The 20209-nt window shown below is 52.8% G+C and overlaps 1 protein-coding gene across 4 annotated transcripts; it reads right to left on the bottom strand.

Annotated features, from left to right (window-relative positions):
- Positions 1-4813: 4813 nt before the first annotated feature.
- On the bottom strand, positions 4814-20134 carry COTL1 (coactosin like F-actin binding protein 1). Of its 4 annotated transcripts, none has more exons than XR_011315275.1 (5): positions 19790-20027; positions 17098-17180; positions 7440-7597; positions 6552-6735; positions 4814-6478 (listed from the first exon to the last, which is right to left on the bottom strand). XR_011315275.1 is itself a non-coding variant. In XM_069739480.1 (5 exons), exons 2-5 carry the CDS (start codon positions 19861-19863, stop codon positions 6625-6627), a joined length of 426 nt encoding a protein of 141 aa, XP_069595581.1. In that variant the 5' UTR covers positions 19864-19979; positions 20016-20134; the 3' UTR covers positions 4814-6624. The 4 variants fall into 4 exon arrangements, 2 of the variants coding, with proteins under 2 accessions (XP_069595581.1, XP_069595580.1); XR_011315276.1 differs by having other exon boundaries at positions 4814-6433; XM_069739480.1 differs by having other exon boundaries at positions 4814-6735; positions 19790-19979; positions 20016-20134.
- Positions 20135-20209: the final 75 nt, after the last annotated feature.

Genomic DNA, 20209 nt, shown 5'->3' with positions numbered 1-20209 from the left:
CAAAATGCAGTTCATGAATGACGGTCGCTATTATTAAGGGAAAAAGAAATCCAAACCTCCAGGGCCCTGTGTCAAAAAGTAACTGCCCTTCCCCCTTAACACATAAAGTAACTGTGGTTTCTCACATCTTTGGGAAGCTTAGGTCACATTTCCTAGCCATACCTGTTCTCAATCAAGAAATCACTTAAATAGGACCTGCCTGTCAAAGTGAAGTAGACCGAAAACTCCTCAAAAGCTAGACATCACGACACGATCCAAAGAAATTCTGGAACAAATGAGAAAGTAATTGAGATCTATCAGTCTGGAAAGGGTTATAAAGCCATTTCTAAAGATTTGAGACTCCCGCAAACGACAGTGAGAGCCACTATCCACAAATGGTGAAAACCTGGAACAGTGGTGACCTTCCCAGGAGTCACTGCCCGACCAAAATTACCCCAAGAGCGCAACGACGACTCATTCAAGAGGTCACAAAAGACCCCACAACAAAACCTAAAGAACTGCAGGCCTCACTTGCCTCAGTTAAGGTCAGCGTTCATGACTCCACCATCAGAAACAGACTGGGAAAAATGGTCTGTATGGCAGAGAGCCAAGACGAAAACCACTGCTGAGCAATAAGAACATAAAGGCTCCTCTCAGTTTTGCCATAAAATATCTTGATGATCTCCAAGACTTTTGTGAGAATACTCTGTGGACAAGACAAAAATAGAACGTTTTGGAAGGTGTATGTCCCATTACATCTGGGGTAGAATTAACACACCTCATTTCAGAAAAGGAACATCATACCAACAGTAAAATATGGTGGTGGTACTGTCATGGTCTGTTTTGCTTTTTCTGGATCTGGAAGACTTGCTGTGGTAAATGGATCCATGAATTCTGCTGTCTACCAAAAAATCCTGAAGGAAAATGTCCGGTCATCTGTTCATGACCTCAAGCTGAAGCGCACGTGGCTTATGCAGCAGAACAATGATCCAAAACACACCAGCAAGTCTCAAGAAAAACAAAATTAAGACTTTGGAGTGTCCTAGTCAAAGTCCTGACCTCAATATGATTGAGATGCTGTAATGACCTTAAAAAGGTGATTCATGGTCAGAAACCTCCAATGTGGCTGAATTACCACAATTCTGCAGATCAGGCGCCAAAATTCCTCCAGAGCGTTGTGAAAGACTCATTGCCAGTAATTACAAAGGCTTGATTGCAGTTGTCAATGCTAAGGGCCCAACCAGTTATTAGGTTTCAGGGCAATCAGTTTCTCACACAGGGCCCTGGAGGTTTGGATTTCTTTTTCCCTTATAGTTACTAATATTTACATTTGTTTGTTGATCTGAAACATTTAAGTGACAAACATGCAAAAGAACTGGAAATCAGGAAGGGGGTGAACACTTTGTCACACAACTGTATAAGGGGTGCAGGGATAGACGCATGGGGGGCTCTGTCAGATAGGAAGACATCCAGAATTATAAGTGACTCATCGTAGGGGGTCTCTGGTGTGGACTGCACATTGGGGTCCAGGAGCTACATGTACAGTGAGATTGGGGCAAAAGACCACCGTATGGCAGGCACCAGGGCCAGAAGGGTCGGGACTGCGCAGTCCGGGGGTCTGTACATGACATGGGTCTCCAGAGCCGCCCTCTGTCATCGGCCGCAGGACGTCCGCCATGTGCCGCTCACCCCAGATACCGTCACTAATATTTACCATCGTCCAGGAGCCGCCTCAGCTAATCACATTATCGGCCGCTCGGATCAGACCCGACGCCCTGAATCACAAACCTCCCACATATCGAGGGCCACATCACCACGTGCCGGAAACCGGGGCCACACCAGCTACTATGTACACAGTATACCGTGTTATCCTCCAGTCACCTCCAGAGCTGCCGTCACTGTCCTGCTGTTACATTGTCTTATCCTCCAGTCACCTCCAGAGCTGCAGTCACTGTTCTGCTGTTAGAACGTGTCTTATCCTCCAGAGCTGAGCTCACTATTCTGCTGTTACATCGTGTCTTATCCTCCAGTCACCCCCAAAGCTGCACTAACTCTTCTGCTGTTACATCGTGTCTTATCCTCCAGAGCTGAGCTCACTATTCTGCTGTTACATCATGTCTTATCCTCCAGTCACCCCCAAAGCTGCACGCACTATTCTGCTGTTACATCGTGTCTTATCCTCCAGTCACCTCCAGAGCTGCACTCAATATTCTGCTATTACATCTTGTCTTATCCTCCAGTCACCTCCAGAGCTGCAGTCACTATTCTGCTGTTACATTGTGTCCTATCCTCCAGTAACGTCCAGAGCTGCAGGAAACACACTTGACTAAAGGTACAGCTTTGTATGTGACTGGAGCAGATGGCACACGATCACTACAGCAGCTACCAGAGGGATTGTGTGGAGAAGTTTTTAGTGGAATGAGTTCTTGGATAAGTAGGTTAATTATTTCAGAATTGTGTGAATTCCCATCATCCCAGACCCGCTCCCCCTGTAATGCGCGGTGTGTGGGGGAGGGGAGGTGACAACCGCCTGAGCTCATTGTGAGGCACAGAACAGCTCGGCCTCATCGTTCCCCCGTCATTGCTTCTGAGAACACAAGGTGAGGGCAGGGGCAGAGAGGGGCAGGGGCGGAGAGGGGGCAGGGGCGGAGAGGGGGCAGGGGCGGAGAGGGGGCAGGGGCGGAGAGGGGGCAGGGGCAGAGAGGGGCAGGGACGGTGCGGGCAGGGGCAGGGGCGGAGAGGGGGCAGGGGCGGAGAGGGGGCAGGGGCAGAGAGGGGGCAGGGACGGTGCGGGCAGGGGCGGAGAGGGGCAGGGGCGGAGAGGGGGTAGGGGCGGAGAGGGGGCAGGGACGGAGAGGGGCAGGGGCGGAGAGGGGGCAGGGGCGGAGAGGGGGCAGGGGCGGAGAGGGGCAGGGGCGGTGCGGGGCAGGGGCGGAGAGGGGGCAGGGGCGGAGAGGGGGCAGGGGCGGAGAGGGGGCAGGGGCGGAGAGGGGGCAGGGACGGAGAGGGGGCAGGGACGGTGCGAGGCAGGGACAGTGCGGGGCAGGGACGGAGAGGGGGCAGGGACGGAGAGGGGGCAGGGACGGAGAGGGGCAGGGACTGTGCGGGGCAAGGACGGAGAAGGGCAACTTCTGGTGATACGTGATCTCTGCCCCCTGATACATTGTTGCGGAATGTCTCATGTTCTCAATATTTACTAACAGGGAAGAATATTTATCTAAGATTCCTGAATCCAGCAGCAGCGGCGCCTCCGGGTCATAGTCCACATTCTGCTTCTGACTGAGCGTGTTGTAGCCTGCAGTACTACCCTCCCTGTAATAATCTTTATTTTTTATAATAATCTTTATTTTTTATAATAATCTTTATTTTTTATATAGTGCTAACATATTCTGCAGCACTTTACAGTTCTGCACACATTATCATCACTGTCCCCGATGGGGCTCACAATCTAGAATCCCTATCACTATGTCTTTGGAATGTGGGAGGAAACCGGAGTGCTCGGAGAAAACCCACGCAAACACGGACAGCTACCCTCTCAGTACTGCCCCCCATACAGCTACCCTCGCAGTACTGCCCCCTGGATGCCGCCCTCTGTAGTGCCTGCCTCTGTATAAGTACTGTCCCTCCTCTGGAGTTGCCCCCTGCTTGTTGCCCCCGCAGTACTGCCCCCTGGATGCCGCCCTCTGTACTGCCTGCCTCTGTATAAGTACTGTCCCTCCTCTGGAGTTGCCCCCTGCTTGTTGCCCCCGCAGTACTCCTCCTGAGAGCTGACACGTGCAGCTGCCTCCCGAATATCCTCTTGATAGCTTCCATTACCTAGTAGTGTACCATCACCCCCAACATCCCCCTCTTCCCTTCCTAGCCAGAAGGTGCAGCCCCTCGGCTTGTCCTCATAGCCTCCAGCTGTAGGGGCAGTGACTCGGGGTACAGCGGGGGTCCCCGACCTGCATTAGCACCACGTCTAGCACACAGCTGTGGAAATTCTGTCTCCAGCCTGTGACTTCTCCGCACAGAAGAGCAGATCTGGACGTGCACTGAATGGGGGGTGCAGAGAACAGTATGGGGGGCTGGAGAGAGGACGACGCTGCCGATAGAGGGGGCTCGGAGGCGGGACTGGTGCGAGATTACCAATGGGGGAAGATATGGATGCAAGTAAACTGCCGAGAAGGGGGCACAAGGTCTCGGCTTGAGTTCTGGTGGGACACTTTGAGGGGCGTTACACCGGCACTACAGTGGGGGGCAGTGGATGTTATGGCTTGGGGGGCTCTGGATGTGTCGCACAACCATCTCTTAAGGTAAGAAAGGTTGTGGACCACTGGGTTAGAACATGTCCCCTGGTACTTACCGTGGAGGGGTATCACTCGCATTGGGGACGGAGGGTGACTACACGTCCCACCCAATATTAGCAGTAATGAGCCCCCCTGGGACATTCCTGGACGTGAAAGCCCCTCATTGTGCCAATAGGTGACTACTGCCCCCATCATCCCACAGTGACGTCTGTCCTCCGGCAGACACGACATCGCACAGATCGCCCATTGTCCGGCCCTGCTCCTGTCTGACCCCCTGAATTCTTCTGTATCAGAGGGGGACGCTTCCATGTTTGGGAATTTTTCAATGTAAATTCACATATTTGGTTCAGTGTGTAGGAAGAAAGACCCCTGACCGGACCCCCGAGAGGACCGGACCCCCACGATTCGCCCCGCATAATAATGCACTGGACGTCTATAGCCTTCCCCTACAATACAGCAATGACTGACCCCTCTGACAACCAAACTGTATGTCATGTGTAAGAGGTTGTCAGGCCGCCCGCCCAATAGACACAAGCAACACAGTGTGGAAAAAACACGGTTTTATTCTTGGTGATTTTTTCTGATCGTTTCTCCGTCCAGTTCACAAATATTCAGGTTTCCATCTCCCGGATAATTCACATTTGTGGATCAGGAAATGAAAAGAAGAAAAAAAAAACAAAAAACCACATTTCATATCAGTAATAAACATCATTCCTGTAAACGATAAGCGGCGGCGGCCTCCCCAAGAGAGCGGCGGCGGCTTCCCCAAGAGAGCGGCGGCGGCCTCCCCAAGAGAGCGGCGGATTCCAGTTTATTTCATAAGCAGAGCCCCCCATAACCTGCAGGGACGGGAGCGTGGGTATATGACAGATGATGTCAGAGGGGCCGCGACATGGAAGCTAACCAGGGGCCGCGAGATGGAGTGCAGTGGAGGCGCAGGTGACAGATTTTGGTTTGTCCGCTGACCACAGGAGATCATTGCTGGAATGTATAAAGCAGAAAGAAAAAAAAAATTCCCCCCCATAATAAAAGTGATGAGGATGGCTGATTGGCATCTCCAGTCACATCGGATACGACGGTATAACATGGGCTTTACTGCACCCGTGATGGCGCAGCACAGATCTCAGATTCTTATTATCTAATTCCTGCCCTTTGGAGTGGGGGAAGGGAGGCGACAACTGCTCTGGGCACCTTATACTGCTGCCCCCGGGGGCTGGACGGAGTAACCACATGTGGCTGGAGTTGTGTGGTTATATGGGGGGCTCTGCCGCAGCACATTAACGAGCCCCTTCCCTGCTCTGTCGTAAGAGAGATCCCCGAGCATCGGCATCTTATACAGTTTCCATCTTTCCTGCTGACAATCTGAAAAGATGACAATCATGGAGGATGAAGCTGGGGAGGGGCTCTGGAGGAGACCCTCTGCAGTGCAGACCCCCAGAGGTGCAGTCTATGGCATCCTTAAGGACGTAGAGCAGTGAGCGGTGCTGTCGCTGACTGAAGATGGCGTTTGCCTGCGGAACAGCCAGCAGGGCGGCGTTACTGGGGGGCGGGGAAATGGGGAGAGGAGTGTGGAAATCAGAAATAACAGTTTTACCAGCGTCTCCCCCGGAGCGGCGCGGTACCTGCGTCTCCCCAGGAGCGGCGCGGTACCGGCGTCCCCAGGAGGGGCGTCTCCCCAGGAGGGGCGCGGTACCGGCATCTCCCCAGGAGCGGCGTCTCCCCAGGAGGGGCGCGGGACCGGCGTCTCCCCAGGAGCGGCGTCTCCCCAGGAGGGGCGCGGGACCGGCGTCTCCCCAGGAGCGGCGTCTCCCCAGGAGGGGCGCGGTACCGGCATCTCCCCAGGAGCGGCGTCTCCCCAGGAGGGGCGCGGGACCGGCGTCTCCCCAGGAGCGGCGTCTCCCCAGGAGCGGCGTCTCCCCAGGAGGGGCGCGGTACCGGCATCTCCCCAGGAGCGGCGTCTCCCCAGGAGGGGCGCGGGACCGGCGTCTCCCCAGGAGCGGCGTCTCCCCAGGAGGGGCGCGGTACCGGCATCTCCCCAGGAGCGGCGTCTCCCCAGGAGGGGCGCGGGACCGGCGTCTCCCCAGGAGCGGCGTCTCCCCAGGAGCGGCGTCTCCCCAGGAGGGGCGCGGTACCGGCATCTCCCCAGGAGCGGCGTCTCCCCAGGAGGGGCGCGGGACCGGCGTCTCCCCAGGAGCGGCGTCTCCCCAGGAGGGGCGCGGTACCGGCGTCTCCCTAGGAGGGGCGTCTCCCCAGGAGGGGCGCGGTACCGGCGTTTTCCCAGGATGGGCGCGGTATCGGCGTCTCCCCAGGATGGGCGCGGTAACGGCGTCTCCCCAGGAGGGGCGCGGAGGGGCCATTATTCTGTCTGGGCGTCGTAGTTGGCACCGCCGGCCTTCTTCAGCTCCCCCCGGATGTAGTTTTCCTCCAGGTCCTTGTGGTCGGTGATCACCAACTCTTTGGCAAAATTCTTAAAAAAAGAAAAACGAAACATTTGAGAACGTTGCGGAGCAGTTATCCAGCAAAGGAGCATTAGAGGGGTCCGGGCTCCGCAGGACGGGACCCCAATACTCCGCATCTCGCGACATCAGCCTACTCATCTACGGGAGATTTCGGGAAGGCTCCCCTGTAACATTCACCATTTCTGGAGGAGCAGGAGAATAAGAGGGGCCAGAAACATATAGACAGAAAACCCACCGAGTCCCCGGGATAATCCGAGAGGAAGGTCTCAGTGTGGAGGTAAAACGAAAAGAACCACTAACTAAATAATGGAACACAGACCCCCCCCCCCCCCAGGGGCGCAGCACAGACCCCCAACCCCAGGGGCGCAGCACAGACCCCCAACCCCAGGGGAGCAGCACAGACCCCCTGTGGCCACTACTGATGTTCTCCGTACACAGGGTCTTATTACGAATCCCCCCACGCACCCAGTGTGACCTGCGGCCGAGCTGCCAGGCTGGCGTGCACCATATGGCGATCTCACGGCTTAGTGCTCCTCACTGGGATAAAGTAGGAGGTCTCAGAAGCTGAGACCCAGAGATGGCGCTCCCTGCCCAGCATATCAGGGGGCTCTTCTGAATACCCATTGTGCAGCCGTTATTTGCTCCCCTGCTGACAGTGCCGAGGTCGGACAGATGAGCGGCACACCGCTCGATGACGCTGCGCGCTGCCTACCTGGACCACATCCTTCACCAGGGTCTTGTCGGTGCCGATCTTGGCTCGCTGCAGCCCGCTGACGCTTTCACCGATCCAAGTGATTAAGGCGAATTTCACCCTCTTGCTCAGAGCGTCTCCGGTGGTGAATCTGATGTAGGCGAACTGCCGAATGTCGTCTGTAGCGGGAGAAGATGGAGAAACCATCAGGTGCACGGCGTAATACCGTCATCACAAGGACGGGCAACCGCTGACAACCAGCGCACAGCAATCAGCACAATAGGGGGTGTCGGACCATTACAAGGTATCACTGGTCAGCAGGCGGATGAGTATGGAGGGGCTGAGCGACAGCCAACATGGCCGCCCGGATCGCCCGATGCCAGGAGCTGCGGCAGACGACATACTGCATGTCACCCCGGGGAGGGGAGACCCCGTATCTACAATATACAGTCCAGTCTCACATGACTGAGCAGAGGACGGGCACCCGGGTCACCCTGACCGCCAGCACTGTACTGGTATCACAAGTCTCCACGTGACATCGCACGGGCGCCATTACTTCTACAGCTGCTTGTATCATCCCAGAAATATCTCATAAGTCACATAATGAACATTTCTAATAGGTTGTGGACCCAATCCTGGAGAAAAACATCTATGTATCTCAGTATACAGGGAGCTCCCCCTAGTGGTGGCTGCAGACAGGATCTTATCATGTATCTCTGTATACAGGGGGCTCCCCCTAGTGGTGACTGCAGACAGGATATTATCATGTATCTCTGTATACAGGGAGCTCCCCCTAGTGGTGACTGCAGACAGGATCTTATCATGTATCTCTGTATACAGGGAGCTCCCCCTAGTGGTGGCTGCAGACAGGATCTTATCATGTATCTCTGTATACAGGGAGCTCCCCCTAGTGGTGGCTGCAGACAGGATCTTATCATGTATCTCTGTATACAGGGAGCTCCCCCTAGTGGTGACTGCAGACAGGATATTATCATGTATCTCTGTATACAGGGAGCTCCCCCTAGTGGTGACTGCAGACAGGATCTTATCATGTATCTCTGTATACAGGGAGCTCCCCCTAGTGGTGGCTGCAGACAGGATCTTATCATGTATCTCTGTATACAGGGAGCTCCCCCTAGTGGTGACTGCAGACAGGATATTATCATGTATCTCTGTATACAGGGAGCTCCCCCTAGTGGTGACTGCAGACAGGATCTTATCATGTATCTCTGTATATAGGGAGCTCCCCCTAGTGGTGACTGCAGACAGGATCTTATCATGTATCTCTGTATACAGGGAGCTCCCCCTAGTGGTGGCTGCAGACAGGATCTTATCATGTATCTCTGTATACAGGGAGCTCCCCCTAGTGGTGACTGCAGACAGGATCTTATCATGTATCTCTGTATACAGGAAGCTCCCTCTAGTGGTGACTGCAGACAGGATCTTATCATGTATCTCTGTATACAGGAAGCTCCCTCTAGTGGTGACTGCAGACAGGATATTATCATGTATCTCTGTATACAGGGAGCTCCCCCTAGTGGTGACTGCAGACAGGATCTTATCATGTATCTCTGTATACAGGGAGCTCCCCCTAGTGGTGACTGCAGACAGGATCTTATCATGTATCTCTGTATACAGGGAGCTCCCCCTAGTGGTGACTGCAGACAGGATCTTATCATGTATCTCTGTATACAGGGAGCTCCCCCTAGTGGTGACTGCAGACAGGATCTTATCATGTATCTCTGTATACAGGGAGCTCCCCCTAGTGGTGACTGCAGACAGGATCTTATCATATATCTCTGTATACAGGGAGCTCCCCCTAGTGGTGGCTGCAGACAGGATCTTATCATATATCTCTGTATACAGGGAGCTCCCCCTAGTGGTGACTGCAGACAGGATCTTATCATATATCTCTGTATACAGGGAGCTCCCCCTAGTGGTGACTGCAGACAGGATATTATCATGTATCTCTGTATACAGGGAGCTCCCCCTAGTGGTGACTGCAGACAGGATCTTATCATGTATCTCTGTATACAGGGAGCTCCCCCTAGTGGTGACTGCAGACAGGATCTTATGTATCTCTGTATACAGGGAGCTCCCCCTAGTGGTGGCTGCAGACAGGATCTTATCATGTATCTCTGTATACAGGGAGCTCCCCCTAGTGGTGGCTGCAGACAGGATCTTATCATGTATCTCTGTATACAGGGAGCTGCCCCTAGTGGTGACTGCAGACAGGATCTTATATATCTCTGTATACAGGGAGCTCCCCCTAGTGGTGACTGCAGACAGGATCTTATCATGTATCTCAGTATACAGGGAGCTCCCCCTAGTGGTGGCTGCAGACAGGATCTTATCATGTATTTCTGTATACAGGGAGCTCCCCCTAGTGGTGGCTGCAGACAGGATCTTATCATGTATCTCTGTATACAGGGAGCTCCCCCTAGTGGTGGCTGCAGACAGGATCTTATCATGTATATCTGTATACAGGGAGCTCCCCCTAGTGGTGGCTGCAGACAGGATCTTATCATGTATCTCTGTGTACAGGGAGCTCCCCCTAGTGGTGACTGCAGACAGGATCTTATCATGTATCTCTGTATACAGGGAGCTCCCCCTAGTGGTGGCTGCAGACAGGATCTTATCATGTATCTCTGTATACAGGGAGCTCCCCCTAGTGGTGGCTGCAGACAGGATATTATCATGTATCTCTGTGTACAGGGAGCTCCCCCTAGTGGTGACTGCAGACAGGATCTTATCATGTATCTCTGTATATAGGGAGCTCCCCCTAGTGGTGACTGCAGACAGGATCTTATCATGTATCTCTGTATACAGGGAGCTCCCCCTAGTGGTGGCTGCAGACAGGATCTTATCATGTATCTCAGTATACAGGGAGCTCCCCCTAGTGGTGACTGCAGACAGGATCTTATCATGTATCTCTGTATACAGGGAGCTCCCCCTAGTGGTGACTGCAGACAGGATATTATCATGTATCTCTGTATACAGGGAGCTCCCCCTAGTGGTGACTGCAGACAGGATCTTATGTATCTCTGTATACAGGGAGCTCCCCCTAGTGGTGGCTGCAGACAGGATCTTATCATGTATCTCTGTATACAGGGAGCTCCCCCTAGTGGTGACTGCAGACAGGGTCTTATCATGTATCTCTGTATACAGGGAGCTCCCCCTAGTGGTGACTGCAGACAGGATCTTATCATGTATCTCTGTATACAGGGAGCTCCCCCTAGTGGTGACTGCAGACAGGATCTTATCATGTATCTCTGTATACAGGGAGCTCCCCCTAGTGGTGTCTGCAGACAGGATCTTATCATGTATCTCTGTATACAGGGAGCTCCCCCTAGTGGTGGCTGCAGACAGGATCTTATCATGTATCTCTCTATACAGGGAGCTCCCCCTAGTGGTGGCTGCAGACAGGATCTTATCATGTATCTCTGTATACAGGGAGCTCCCCCTAGTGGTGGCTGCAGACAGGATCTTATCATGTATATCTGTATACAGGGAGCTCCCCCTAGTGGTGGCTGCAGACAGGATCTTATCATGTATCTCTGTGTACAGGGAGCTCCCCCTAGTGGTGACTGCAGACAGGATCTTATCATGTATATCTGTATACAGGGAGCTCCCCCTAGTGGTGGCTGCAGACAGGATCTTATCATGTATCTCTGTATACAGGGAGCTCCCCCTAGTGGTGACTGCAGACAGAACCTTATCATGTATCTCTGTATACAGGGAGCTCCCCCTAGTGGTGACTGCAGACAGGATCTTATGTATTTCTGTATACAGGGAGCTCCCCCTAGTGGTGACTGCAGACAGGATCTTATCATGTATCTCTGTATACAGGGAGCTCCCCCTAGTGGTGACTGCAGACAGGATCTAATCATGTATCTCTGTATACAGGGAGCTCCCCCTAGTGGTGACTGCAGACAGGATCTAATCATGTATCTCTGTATACAGGGAGCTCCCCCTAGTGGTGACTGCAGACAGGATCTTATGTATTTCTGTATACAGGGAGCTCCCCCTAGTGGTGACTGCAGACAGGATCTAATCATGTATCTCTGTATACAGGGAGCTCCCCCTAGTGGTGACTGCAGACAGGATCTTATCATGTATCTCTGTATACAGGGAGCTCCCCCTAGTGGTGGCTGCAGACAGGATCTTATCATGTATCTCTGTATACAGGGAGCTCCCCCTAGTGGTGACTGCAGACAGGATCTAATCATGTATCTCTGTATACAGGGAGCTCCCCCTAGTGGTGACTGCAGACAGGATCTTATCATGTATCTCTGTATACAGGGAGCTCCCCCTAGTGGTGACTGCAGACAGGATCTTATCATGTATCTCTGTATACAGGGAGCTCCCCCTAGTGGTGACTGCAGACAGGATCTTATCACGTATCTCTGTATACAGGGAGCTCCCCCTAGTGGTGACTGCAGACAGGATCTTATCACGTATCTCTGTATACAGGGAGCTCCCCCTAGTGGTGACTGCAGACAGGATCTTATCATGTATCTCTGTATACAGGGAGCTCCCCCTAGTGGTGACTGCAGACAGGATCTTATGTATCTCTGTATACAGGGAGCTCCCCCTAGTGGTGGCTGCAGACATGATCTTATGTATCTCTGTATACAGGGAGCTCCCCCTAGTGGTGGCTGCAGACAGGATCTTATTATGTATCTCTGTATACAGGGAGCTCCCCCTAGTGGTGACTGCAGACAGGATCTTATCATGTATCTCTGTATACAGGGAGCTCCCCCTAGTGGTGACTGCAGACAGGATCTTATCATGTATCTCTGTATACAGGGTGCTCCCCCTAGTGGTGACTGCAGACAGGATCTTATCATGTATCTCTGTATACAGGGTGCTCCCCCTAGTGGTGACTGCAGACAGGATCTTATCACGTATCTCTGTATACAGGGAGCTCCCCCTAGTGGTGGCTGCAGACAGGATCTTATCACGTATCTCTGTATACAGGGAGCTCCCCCTAGTGGTGGCTGCAGACAGAATCTTATCATGTATCTCTGTATACAGGGAGCTCCCCCTAGTGGTGACTGCAGACAGGATCTTATCATGTATCTCTGTATACAGGGTGCTCCCCCTAGTGGTGACTGCAGACAGGATCTTATCATGTATCTCTGTATACAGGGAGCTCCCCCTAGTGGTGGCTGCAGACAGGATCTTATCACGTATCTCTGTATACAGGGAGCTCCCCCTAGTGGTGGCTGCAGACAGAATCTTATCATGTATCTCTGTATACAGGGAGCTCCCCCTAGTGGTGACTGCAGACAGGATCTTATCATGTATCTCTGTATACAGGGAGCTCCCCCTAGTGGTGACTGCAGACAGGATCTTATCACGTATCTCTGTATACAGGGAGCTCCCCCTAGTGGTGGCTGCAGACAGGATCTTATCACGTATCTCTGTATACAGGGAGCTCCCCCTAGTGGTGACTGCAGACAGGATCTTATCACGTATCTCTGTATACAGGGAGCTCCCCCTAGTGGTGGCTGCAGACAGGATCTTATCACGTATCTCTGTATACAGGGAGCTCCCCCTAGTGGTGACTGCAGACAGGATCTTATCACGTATCTCTGTATACAGGGAGCTCCCCCTAGTGGTGGCTGCAGACAGGATCTTATCACGTATCTCTGTATACAGGGAGCTCCCCCTAGTGGTGACTGCAGACAGGATCTTATGTATCTCCGTATACAGGGAGCTCCCCCTAGTGGTGGCTGCAGACAGGATCTTATCATGTATCTCTGTACACAGGGAGCTCCCCCTAGTGGTGGCTGCAGACAGAATCTTATCATGTATCTCTGTATACAGGGAGCTCCCCCTAGTGGTGACTGCAGACAGGATCTTATCATGTATCTCTGTATACAGGGAGCTCCCCCTAGTGGTGGCTGCAGACAGGATCTTATAATGTATCTCTGTATACAGGGAGCTCCCCCTAGTGGTGGCTGCAGACAGGATCTTATCATGTATCTCTGTATACAGGGAGCTCCCCCTAGTGGTGGCTGCAGACAGGATCTTATCATGTATCTCTGTATACAGGGAGCTCCCCCTAGTGGTGGCTGAAGACAGGATCTTATCATATATCTCTGTATACAGGGAGCTCCCCCTAGTGGTGGCTGCAGACAGGATCTTATCATGTATCTCTGTATACAGGGAGCTCCCCCTAGTGGTGGCTGCAGACAGGATCTTATCATGTATCTCTGTATACAGGGAGCTCCTCCTAGTGGTGGCTGCAGACAGGATCTTATCATGTATCTCTGTATACAGGGAGCTCCCCCTAGTGGTGACTGCAGACAGGATCTTATCATGTATCTCTGTATACAGGGAGCTCCCCCTAGTGGTGGCTGCAGACAGGATCTTATCATGTATCTCTGTATACAGGGAGCTCCTCCTAGTGGTGGCTGCAGACAGGATCTTATCATGTATCTCTGTATACAGGGAGCTCCCCCTAGTGGTGACTGCAGACAGGATCTTATAATGTATCTCTGTATACAGGGAGCTCCCCCTAGTGGTGGTAACATCTGACCATTGTGGATGTACACAGCACCCACCCCACAGCGTTTACTGCCCGTGGGAACATACCATTGGAGCTCTGCATCGGAAAGATGCTGTTATTAAGAAAAAATAAAGAAAATATATATATATATAGTTTTCTGGTTTGGGTCTTCCCCTCCAGTGTAATGAATATTTATAGATCGGGTCGATGATTTAACAGAACTGATGAACAGCAGCGAATCTTCCGCATTCTTCAATAGATAAGAGACAATGACCCAGGTTGTTCTATTCGCGGAGGTTATGTCCGTCTGCAGGAAGAAATGCACGGGCCGTGCCAGGAAGTGTCAGCAGAAAAACAGCGACTAACAGAATATTTGGGGAAGGTAAATATTGTTACAGCACATTCTGTACATAGATCTAGAGAGGAAATGCAGATCCACTGCTGGGACGAGACACAGTGATGACAGATAGATTTTTTAAACCAATCAGAAGAGCAGAGAAATCAGAGGATTCTCTAGAAATAGCAGCTGACAAGCGAGCGACCCTTCCATCTTCCGGCCCCCAGATTGGCCCTTGGGAGATTCATTTTCTGGGCATCTTTGGCCCCTAGTTCACTTTTGGTAGGAGGTTTCCTATATGGTAGTTGTTATTTTAAAGGATTATGACTTTCCCTATAAATTTGTGTCTTCACCTTGTGCCGTCATGTGTCAGCCTCCGCTGGATGAGGAATGTCAGGGGCGGCCGGTGTGGGCCGGGGCATGTCAGCGCCCGTCACCCGCAGCCATCGTCAATAGTGACGTACAAGCAGTACATTGGGAAAGGATTTGATGCTGGGAGTTGTAGTGTCAGGCCCGCGGGCGGCTCTGTATTTTGTTATCGATCCCTCGTCCTGAGTCTACAGACATCACCGTAAAATCCGATAGTTTCCCATCAGTAAAGGACAAAGCGTCAGGACGGGGCCGGGACCCCGAGGACAAAGCGTCAGGACGGGGCCGGGACCCCGAGGACAAAGCGTCAGGACGGGGCCGGGACCCCGAGGACAAAGCGTCAGGACGGGGCCGGGACCCCGAGGACAAAGCGTCAGGACGGGGCCGGGACCCCGAGGACAAAGCGTCAGGACGGGGCCGGGACCCCGAGGACAAAGCGTCAGGACGGGGCCGGGACCCCGAGGACAAAGCGTCAGGACGGGGCCGTGACCCCGAGGACAAAGCGTCAGGACGGGGCCGTGACCCCGAGGACAAAGCGTCAGGACGGGGCCTGGACCCCGAAGACAAAGCGTCAGGACGGGGCCGGGACCCCGAGGACAAAGCGTCAGGACGGGGCCGGGACCCCGAGGACAAAGCGTCAGGACGGGGCCGGGACCCAGAGGACAAAGCGTCAGGACGGGGCCGGGACCCCGAGGACAAAGCGTCAGGACGGGGCCGTGACCCCGAGGACAAAGCGTCAGGATGGGGCCGTGACCCCGAGGACAAAGCGTCAGGACGGGGCCTGGACCCCGAGGACAAAGCGTCAGGACGGGGCCGGGACCCAGAGGACAAAGCGTCAGGACGGGGCCGGGACCCCGAGGACAATGGCCGAGGACAGTGAGGAGCAGGTGAGGAGTCTGCACAACAAACACGGCAGGTAAACAGGTAAAAGCTGCCATCACCACGCTCCCTGGGGACCCCACAATTACACCGCCACATAATTATACCCCACACTCAGCGTCGGCGTGCGACAACAAAACCAGCGCAGATCCGACCAGGAAAAAAAAAAAATATGGAGAGAACACCAACTAAATATTAACCAATGGGGTGGAGACTGTCAGCACCATGCTGACTGATCCTCCCGTCACAGCCCTACTATGCGGGCATCAGCAATGGCGCTACGGTTATCACTGACCCAGCAGACGTCCTGCCGCCTGAGAGCCAACAGTGAGGCTGTAAACTCCACCATGTGCTCCTGCTTGCTGACGGTCTCCTCACAGAGGTAATCTGCTGTCATTATGAATGTGCATCTCTCCCTGCAGGGTCATCTCACCAGAGCGCAGCGCCGTTCCTCCGTGGCTGCGATTAATGCTGGTGGTCACCAGTGACAGACGCGAGAGGTCCCCGTCCTCAGACAGGATATAATTGGGCACAGTACGTGGTATACAGAGGACGGCCCGCACCCCAGCGGCGCATATAGAGGACGGCCCGCACCCCAGCGGCGCATGCAGTGGATGGGCAGCACCCCAGCGGCACATATAGAGGACGGCCCGCACCCCAGCGGCACATGCAGTGGATGGGCAGCACCCCAGCGGCGCATACAGAGGACGGCCCGCACCCCAGCGGCACATACAGAGGACGGCCCGCACCCCAGCGGCACATATAGAGGACGGCCCGCACCCCAGCGGCGCATGCAGTGGATGGGCAGCACCCCAGCGGCGCATACAGAGGACGGCCCGCACCCCAGCGGCACATACAGAGGACGGCCCGCACCCCAGCGGCACATACAGAAGACGGCCCGCACCCCAGCGGCACATACAGAAGACGGCCCGCACCCCAGCGGCGCATACAGAGGACGGCCCGCACCCCAGCGGCGCATACAGAGGACGGCCCGCACCCCAGCGGCGCATACAGAAGACGGCCCGCACCCCAGCGGCGCATACAGAGGACGGCCCGCACCCCAGCGGCACATACAGAGGACGGCCCACACCCCAGCGGCACATACAGAGGACAGCCCGCACCCCAGCGGCACATACAGAGGACAGCCCGCACCCCAGCGGCACATACAGAGGACGGCCCGCACCCCAGCGGCACATACAGAGGACGGCCCACACCCCAGCGGCACATACAGAGGACGGCCCGCACCCCAGCGGCACATACAGAGGACAGCCCGCACCCCAGCGGCACATACAGAGGACAGCCCGCACCCCAGCGGCACATACAGAGGACAGCCCGCACCCCAGCGGCACATGCAGAGGACAGCCCGCACCCCAGCGGCACATGCAGTGGATGGGCAGCACCCCGCGCACATGCAGAAGTGAATACAGCAGTGGCTAGGATAAATTTGCTGATCCTCCGTGCAGTCAGGACAGGGCTGAACACGTCCCCACAATATCATTTCTCCACATTCCTGGCCCCGGGGGAGATTTCCTCACTGGCTGCAAGATCCATTATAGAGGAGGCAGAAGACCCCTTACCTGTGCAGGTGCTCACAAACTCCTCGTAGCTGGACCCCTGCTCTCCAGGGACGATCGTGGATCCATCATACCTAAATGTGACCCTAAAATATAAAGAGAAGAGAAAGATGAGTGATTGAAAGAAGCAGAAACCCCAGCAAGTATCACCGGCACATATGACAGAAGCGTATGGCACCGGTATCCCAGCAAGTGTCATCTGCACATATCGCCATGCACCACATCAGTATACTAATATATATATATATATATATATATATATATATATATATATATATATATATATATATATATATATATATATACACATATATACACACACACACACACGTGTGTATCATACCCATAAATAATCAATATATATACACTATATGTAGAGGAGGAGCCTATATCATATCCATATATCCCATCAGTATACACTATATATAGAGGAGCAGTGTATAGCACAGCCACATATACTATATATAGAGGAGCAGTGGTATATAAATCGAGGTATATCTCGATTTTTCCAAAGCGTTTGATACCGTGCCGCACAAGAGGTTGGTACACAAAATGAGAATGCTTGGTCTGGGGGAAAATGTGTGTAAATGGGTTAGTAACTGGCTTAGTGATAGAAAGCAGAGGGTGGTTATAAATGGTATAGTCTCTAACTGGGTCGCTGTGACCAGTGGGGTACCGCAGGGGTCAGTATTGGGACCTGTTCTCTTCAACATATTCATTAATGATCTGGTAGAAGGTTTACACAGTAAAATATCGATATTTGCAGATGATACAAAACTATGTAAAGCAGTTAATACAAGAGAAGATAGTATTCTGCTACAGATGGATCTGGATAAGTTGGAAACTTGGGCTGAAAGGTGGCAGATGAGGTTTAACAATGATAAATGTAAGGTTATACACATGGGAAGAGGGAATCAATATCACCATTACACACTGAACGGGAAACCACTGGGTAAATCTGACAGGGAGAAGGACTTGGGGATCCTAGTTAATGATAAACTTACCTGGAGCAGCCAGTGCCAGGCAGCAGCTGCCAAGGCAAACAGGATCATGGGGTGCATTAAAAGAGGTCTGGATACACATGATGAGAGCATTATACTGCCTCTGTACAAATCCCTAGTTAGACCGCACATGGAGTACTGTGTCCAGTTTTGGGCACCGGTGCTCAGGAAGGATATAATGGAACTAGAGAGAGTACAAAGGAGGGCAACAAAATTAATAAAGGGGATGGGAGAACTACAATACCCAGATAGATTAGCGAAATTAGGATTATTTAGTCTAGAAAAAAGACGACTGAGGGGCGATCTAATAACCATGTATAAGTATATAAGGGGACAATACAAATATCTCGCTGAGGATCTGTTTATACCAAGGAAGGTGACGGGCACAAGGGGGCATTCTTTGCGTCTGGAGGAGAGAAGGTTTTTCCACCAACATAGAAGAGGATTCTTTACTGTTAGGGCAGTGAGAATCTGGAATTGCTTGCCTGAGGAGGTGGTGATGGTGAACTCAGTCGAGGGGTTCAAGAGAGGCCTGGATGTCTTCCTGGAGCAGAACAATATTGTATCATACAATTATTAGGTTCTGTAGAAGGACGTAGATCTGGGGATTTATTATGATGGAATATAGGCTGAACTGGATGGACAAATGTCTTTTTTCGGCCTTACTAACTATGTTACTATGTATGTTAGTGTATAGCACAGCCATATATACTATATATAGAGGAGCAGTGTATAGCACAGCCACATACACTATATATAGAGGAGCAGTGTATAGCACAGCCACATACACTATATATAGAGGAGCAGTGTATAGAACGGCCACATACACTATATATAGAGGAGAATTGTACAGCACGGCCACATATACTATATATAGAGGAGCATTGTACAGCACGGCCACATATACTATATATAGAGGAGCATTGTACAGCACGGCCATATATACTATATATAGAGGAGCAGTGTATAGCACGGCCATATATACTATATATAGAGGAGCAGTGTATAGCACGGCCACATATACTATATATAGAGGAGCATTGTACAGCACGGCCACATATACTATATATAGAGGAGCATTGTACAGCACGGCCACATATACTATATATAGAGGAGCAGTGTATAGCACAGCCACATATACTATATATAGAGGAGCATTGTACAGCACGGCCACATATACTATATATAGAGGAGCAGTGTATAGCACAGCCACATATACTATATATAGAGCAGCAGTGTATAGCACGGGCATATATACTATATATAGAGGAGCAGTGTATAGCACGGCCACATACACTATATATAGAGGAGCAGTGTATAGCACGGCCACATACACTATATATAGAGCAGCAGTGTACAGCACGGCCACATACACTATATATAGAGGAGCAATGTATAGCACGGCCACATATACTATATATAGAGGAGCAGTGTATAGCACGGGCATATATACTATATATAGAGGAGCAGTGTATAGCACGGCCACATACACTATATATAGAGCAGCAGCAGATATCGCTGTACACCGCACCATACACAGCACAGAGCCGGATCGGGTCGTTTACTGTACACACCCTGCAGTAAGCACAGCACACAGGGTCCGCTTTGCACACCATGCAGTGTACCGGCAGGACAAGTTACCGGAGAGCGGGCAGACATCAGCGGGCAGATGGCCGGGGTCAGGCTGCACTCACCAGCTGATGCCGTTCGTGTCATCTCGGACCAGGTTGTAAGCTTCTCTGCACGACTCCTTCTCGATCCTCGTCATCCTGGGGCAGCAGCGAGAGCGGACACCGGGGCCGTGCGGAGCCTGGGAGCGGGCGGGAGGAGCAGCAGCTGTCGGTGCGGGAGGAGCAGACGCGCTCGGTGCGGCTCTCGGTGCGGCTCTCGGTGCGGTTCTCGGTGCGGCTCTCGGTGCGGTTCTCGGTGCGGCTCTCGGTGCAGCTCACCTCAGCAGCCTCTTAACCCCTGCGCCCCCGGCCGGCAGCTGACTGACACTGGGATGTGGCAGCTCATTCTTTTTCTTCAGCAAAAATGGGAGGAGCCTCCGGCCAGTGACCACGCCCCTCCCCGCCCCCAGCGACTGTTCTCCTTCCTGTGCGATGGCCGCGGTG

Source organism: Ranitomeya imitator, chromosome 9 (assembly GCF_032444005.1).
Source record: "Ranitomeya imitator isolate aRanImi1 chromosome 9, aRanImi1.pri, whole genome shotgun sequence".
In the NCBI taxonomy this organism is placed as follows: domain Eukaryota; kingdom Metazoa; phylum Chordata; class Amphibia; order Anura; family Dendrobatidae; genus Ranitomeya; species Ranitomeya imitator.
The sequence above is the reverse complement of the archived record's forward strand: the minus strand, read 5'-3'. Positions and strand labels throughout refer to the sequence as shown.

What these genes read in the sequence shown, in the direction of transcription:
- COTL1 (XM_069739480.1), bottom strand. Translation starts at nt 19,863, where the DNA reads ATGACGAGGATCGAGAAGGAGTCGTGCAGAGAAGCTTACAACCTGGTC. An exon ending in GACACGAACGGCATCAGCTG is followed by an intron (nt 17,181 to 19,789) that starts GTGAGTGCAGCC and finishes TTTATATTTTAG; the next exon opens with GGTCACATTTAGGTATGATG. An exon ending in TGGTGAAGGATGTGGTCCAG is followed by an intron (nt 6,736 to 7,439) that starts GTAGGCAGCGCG and finishes TCTTTTTTTAAG; the next exon opens with AATTTTGCCAAAGAGTTGGT.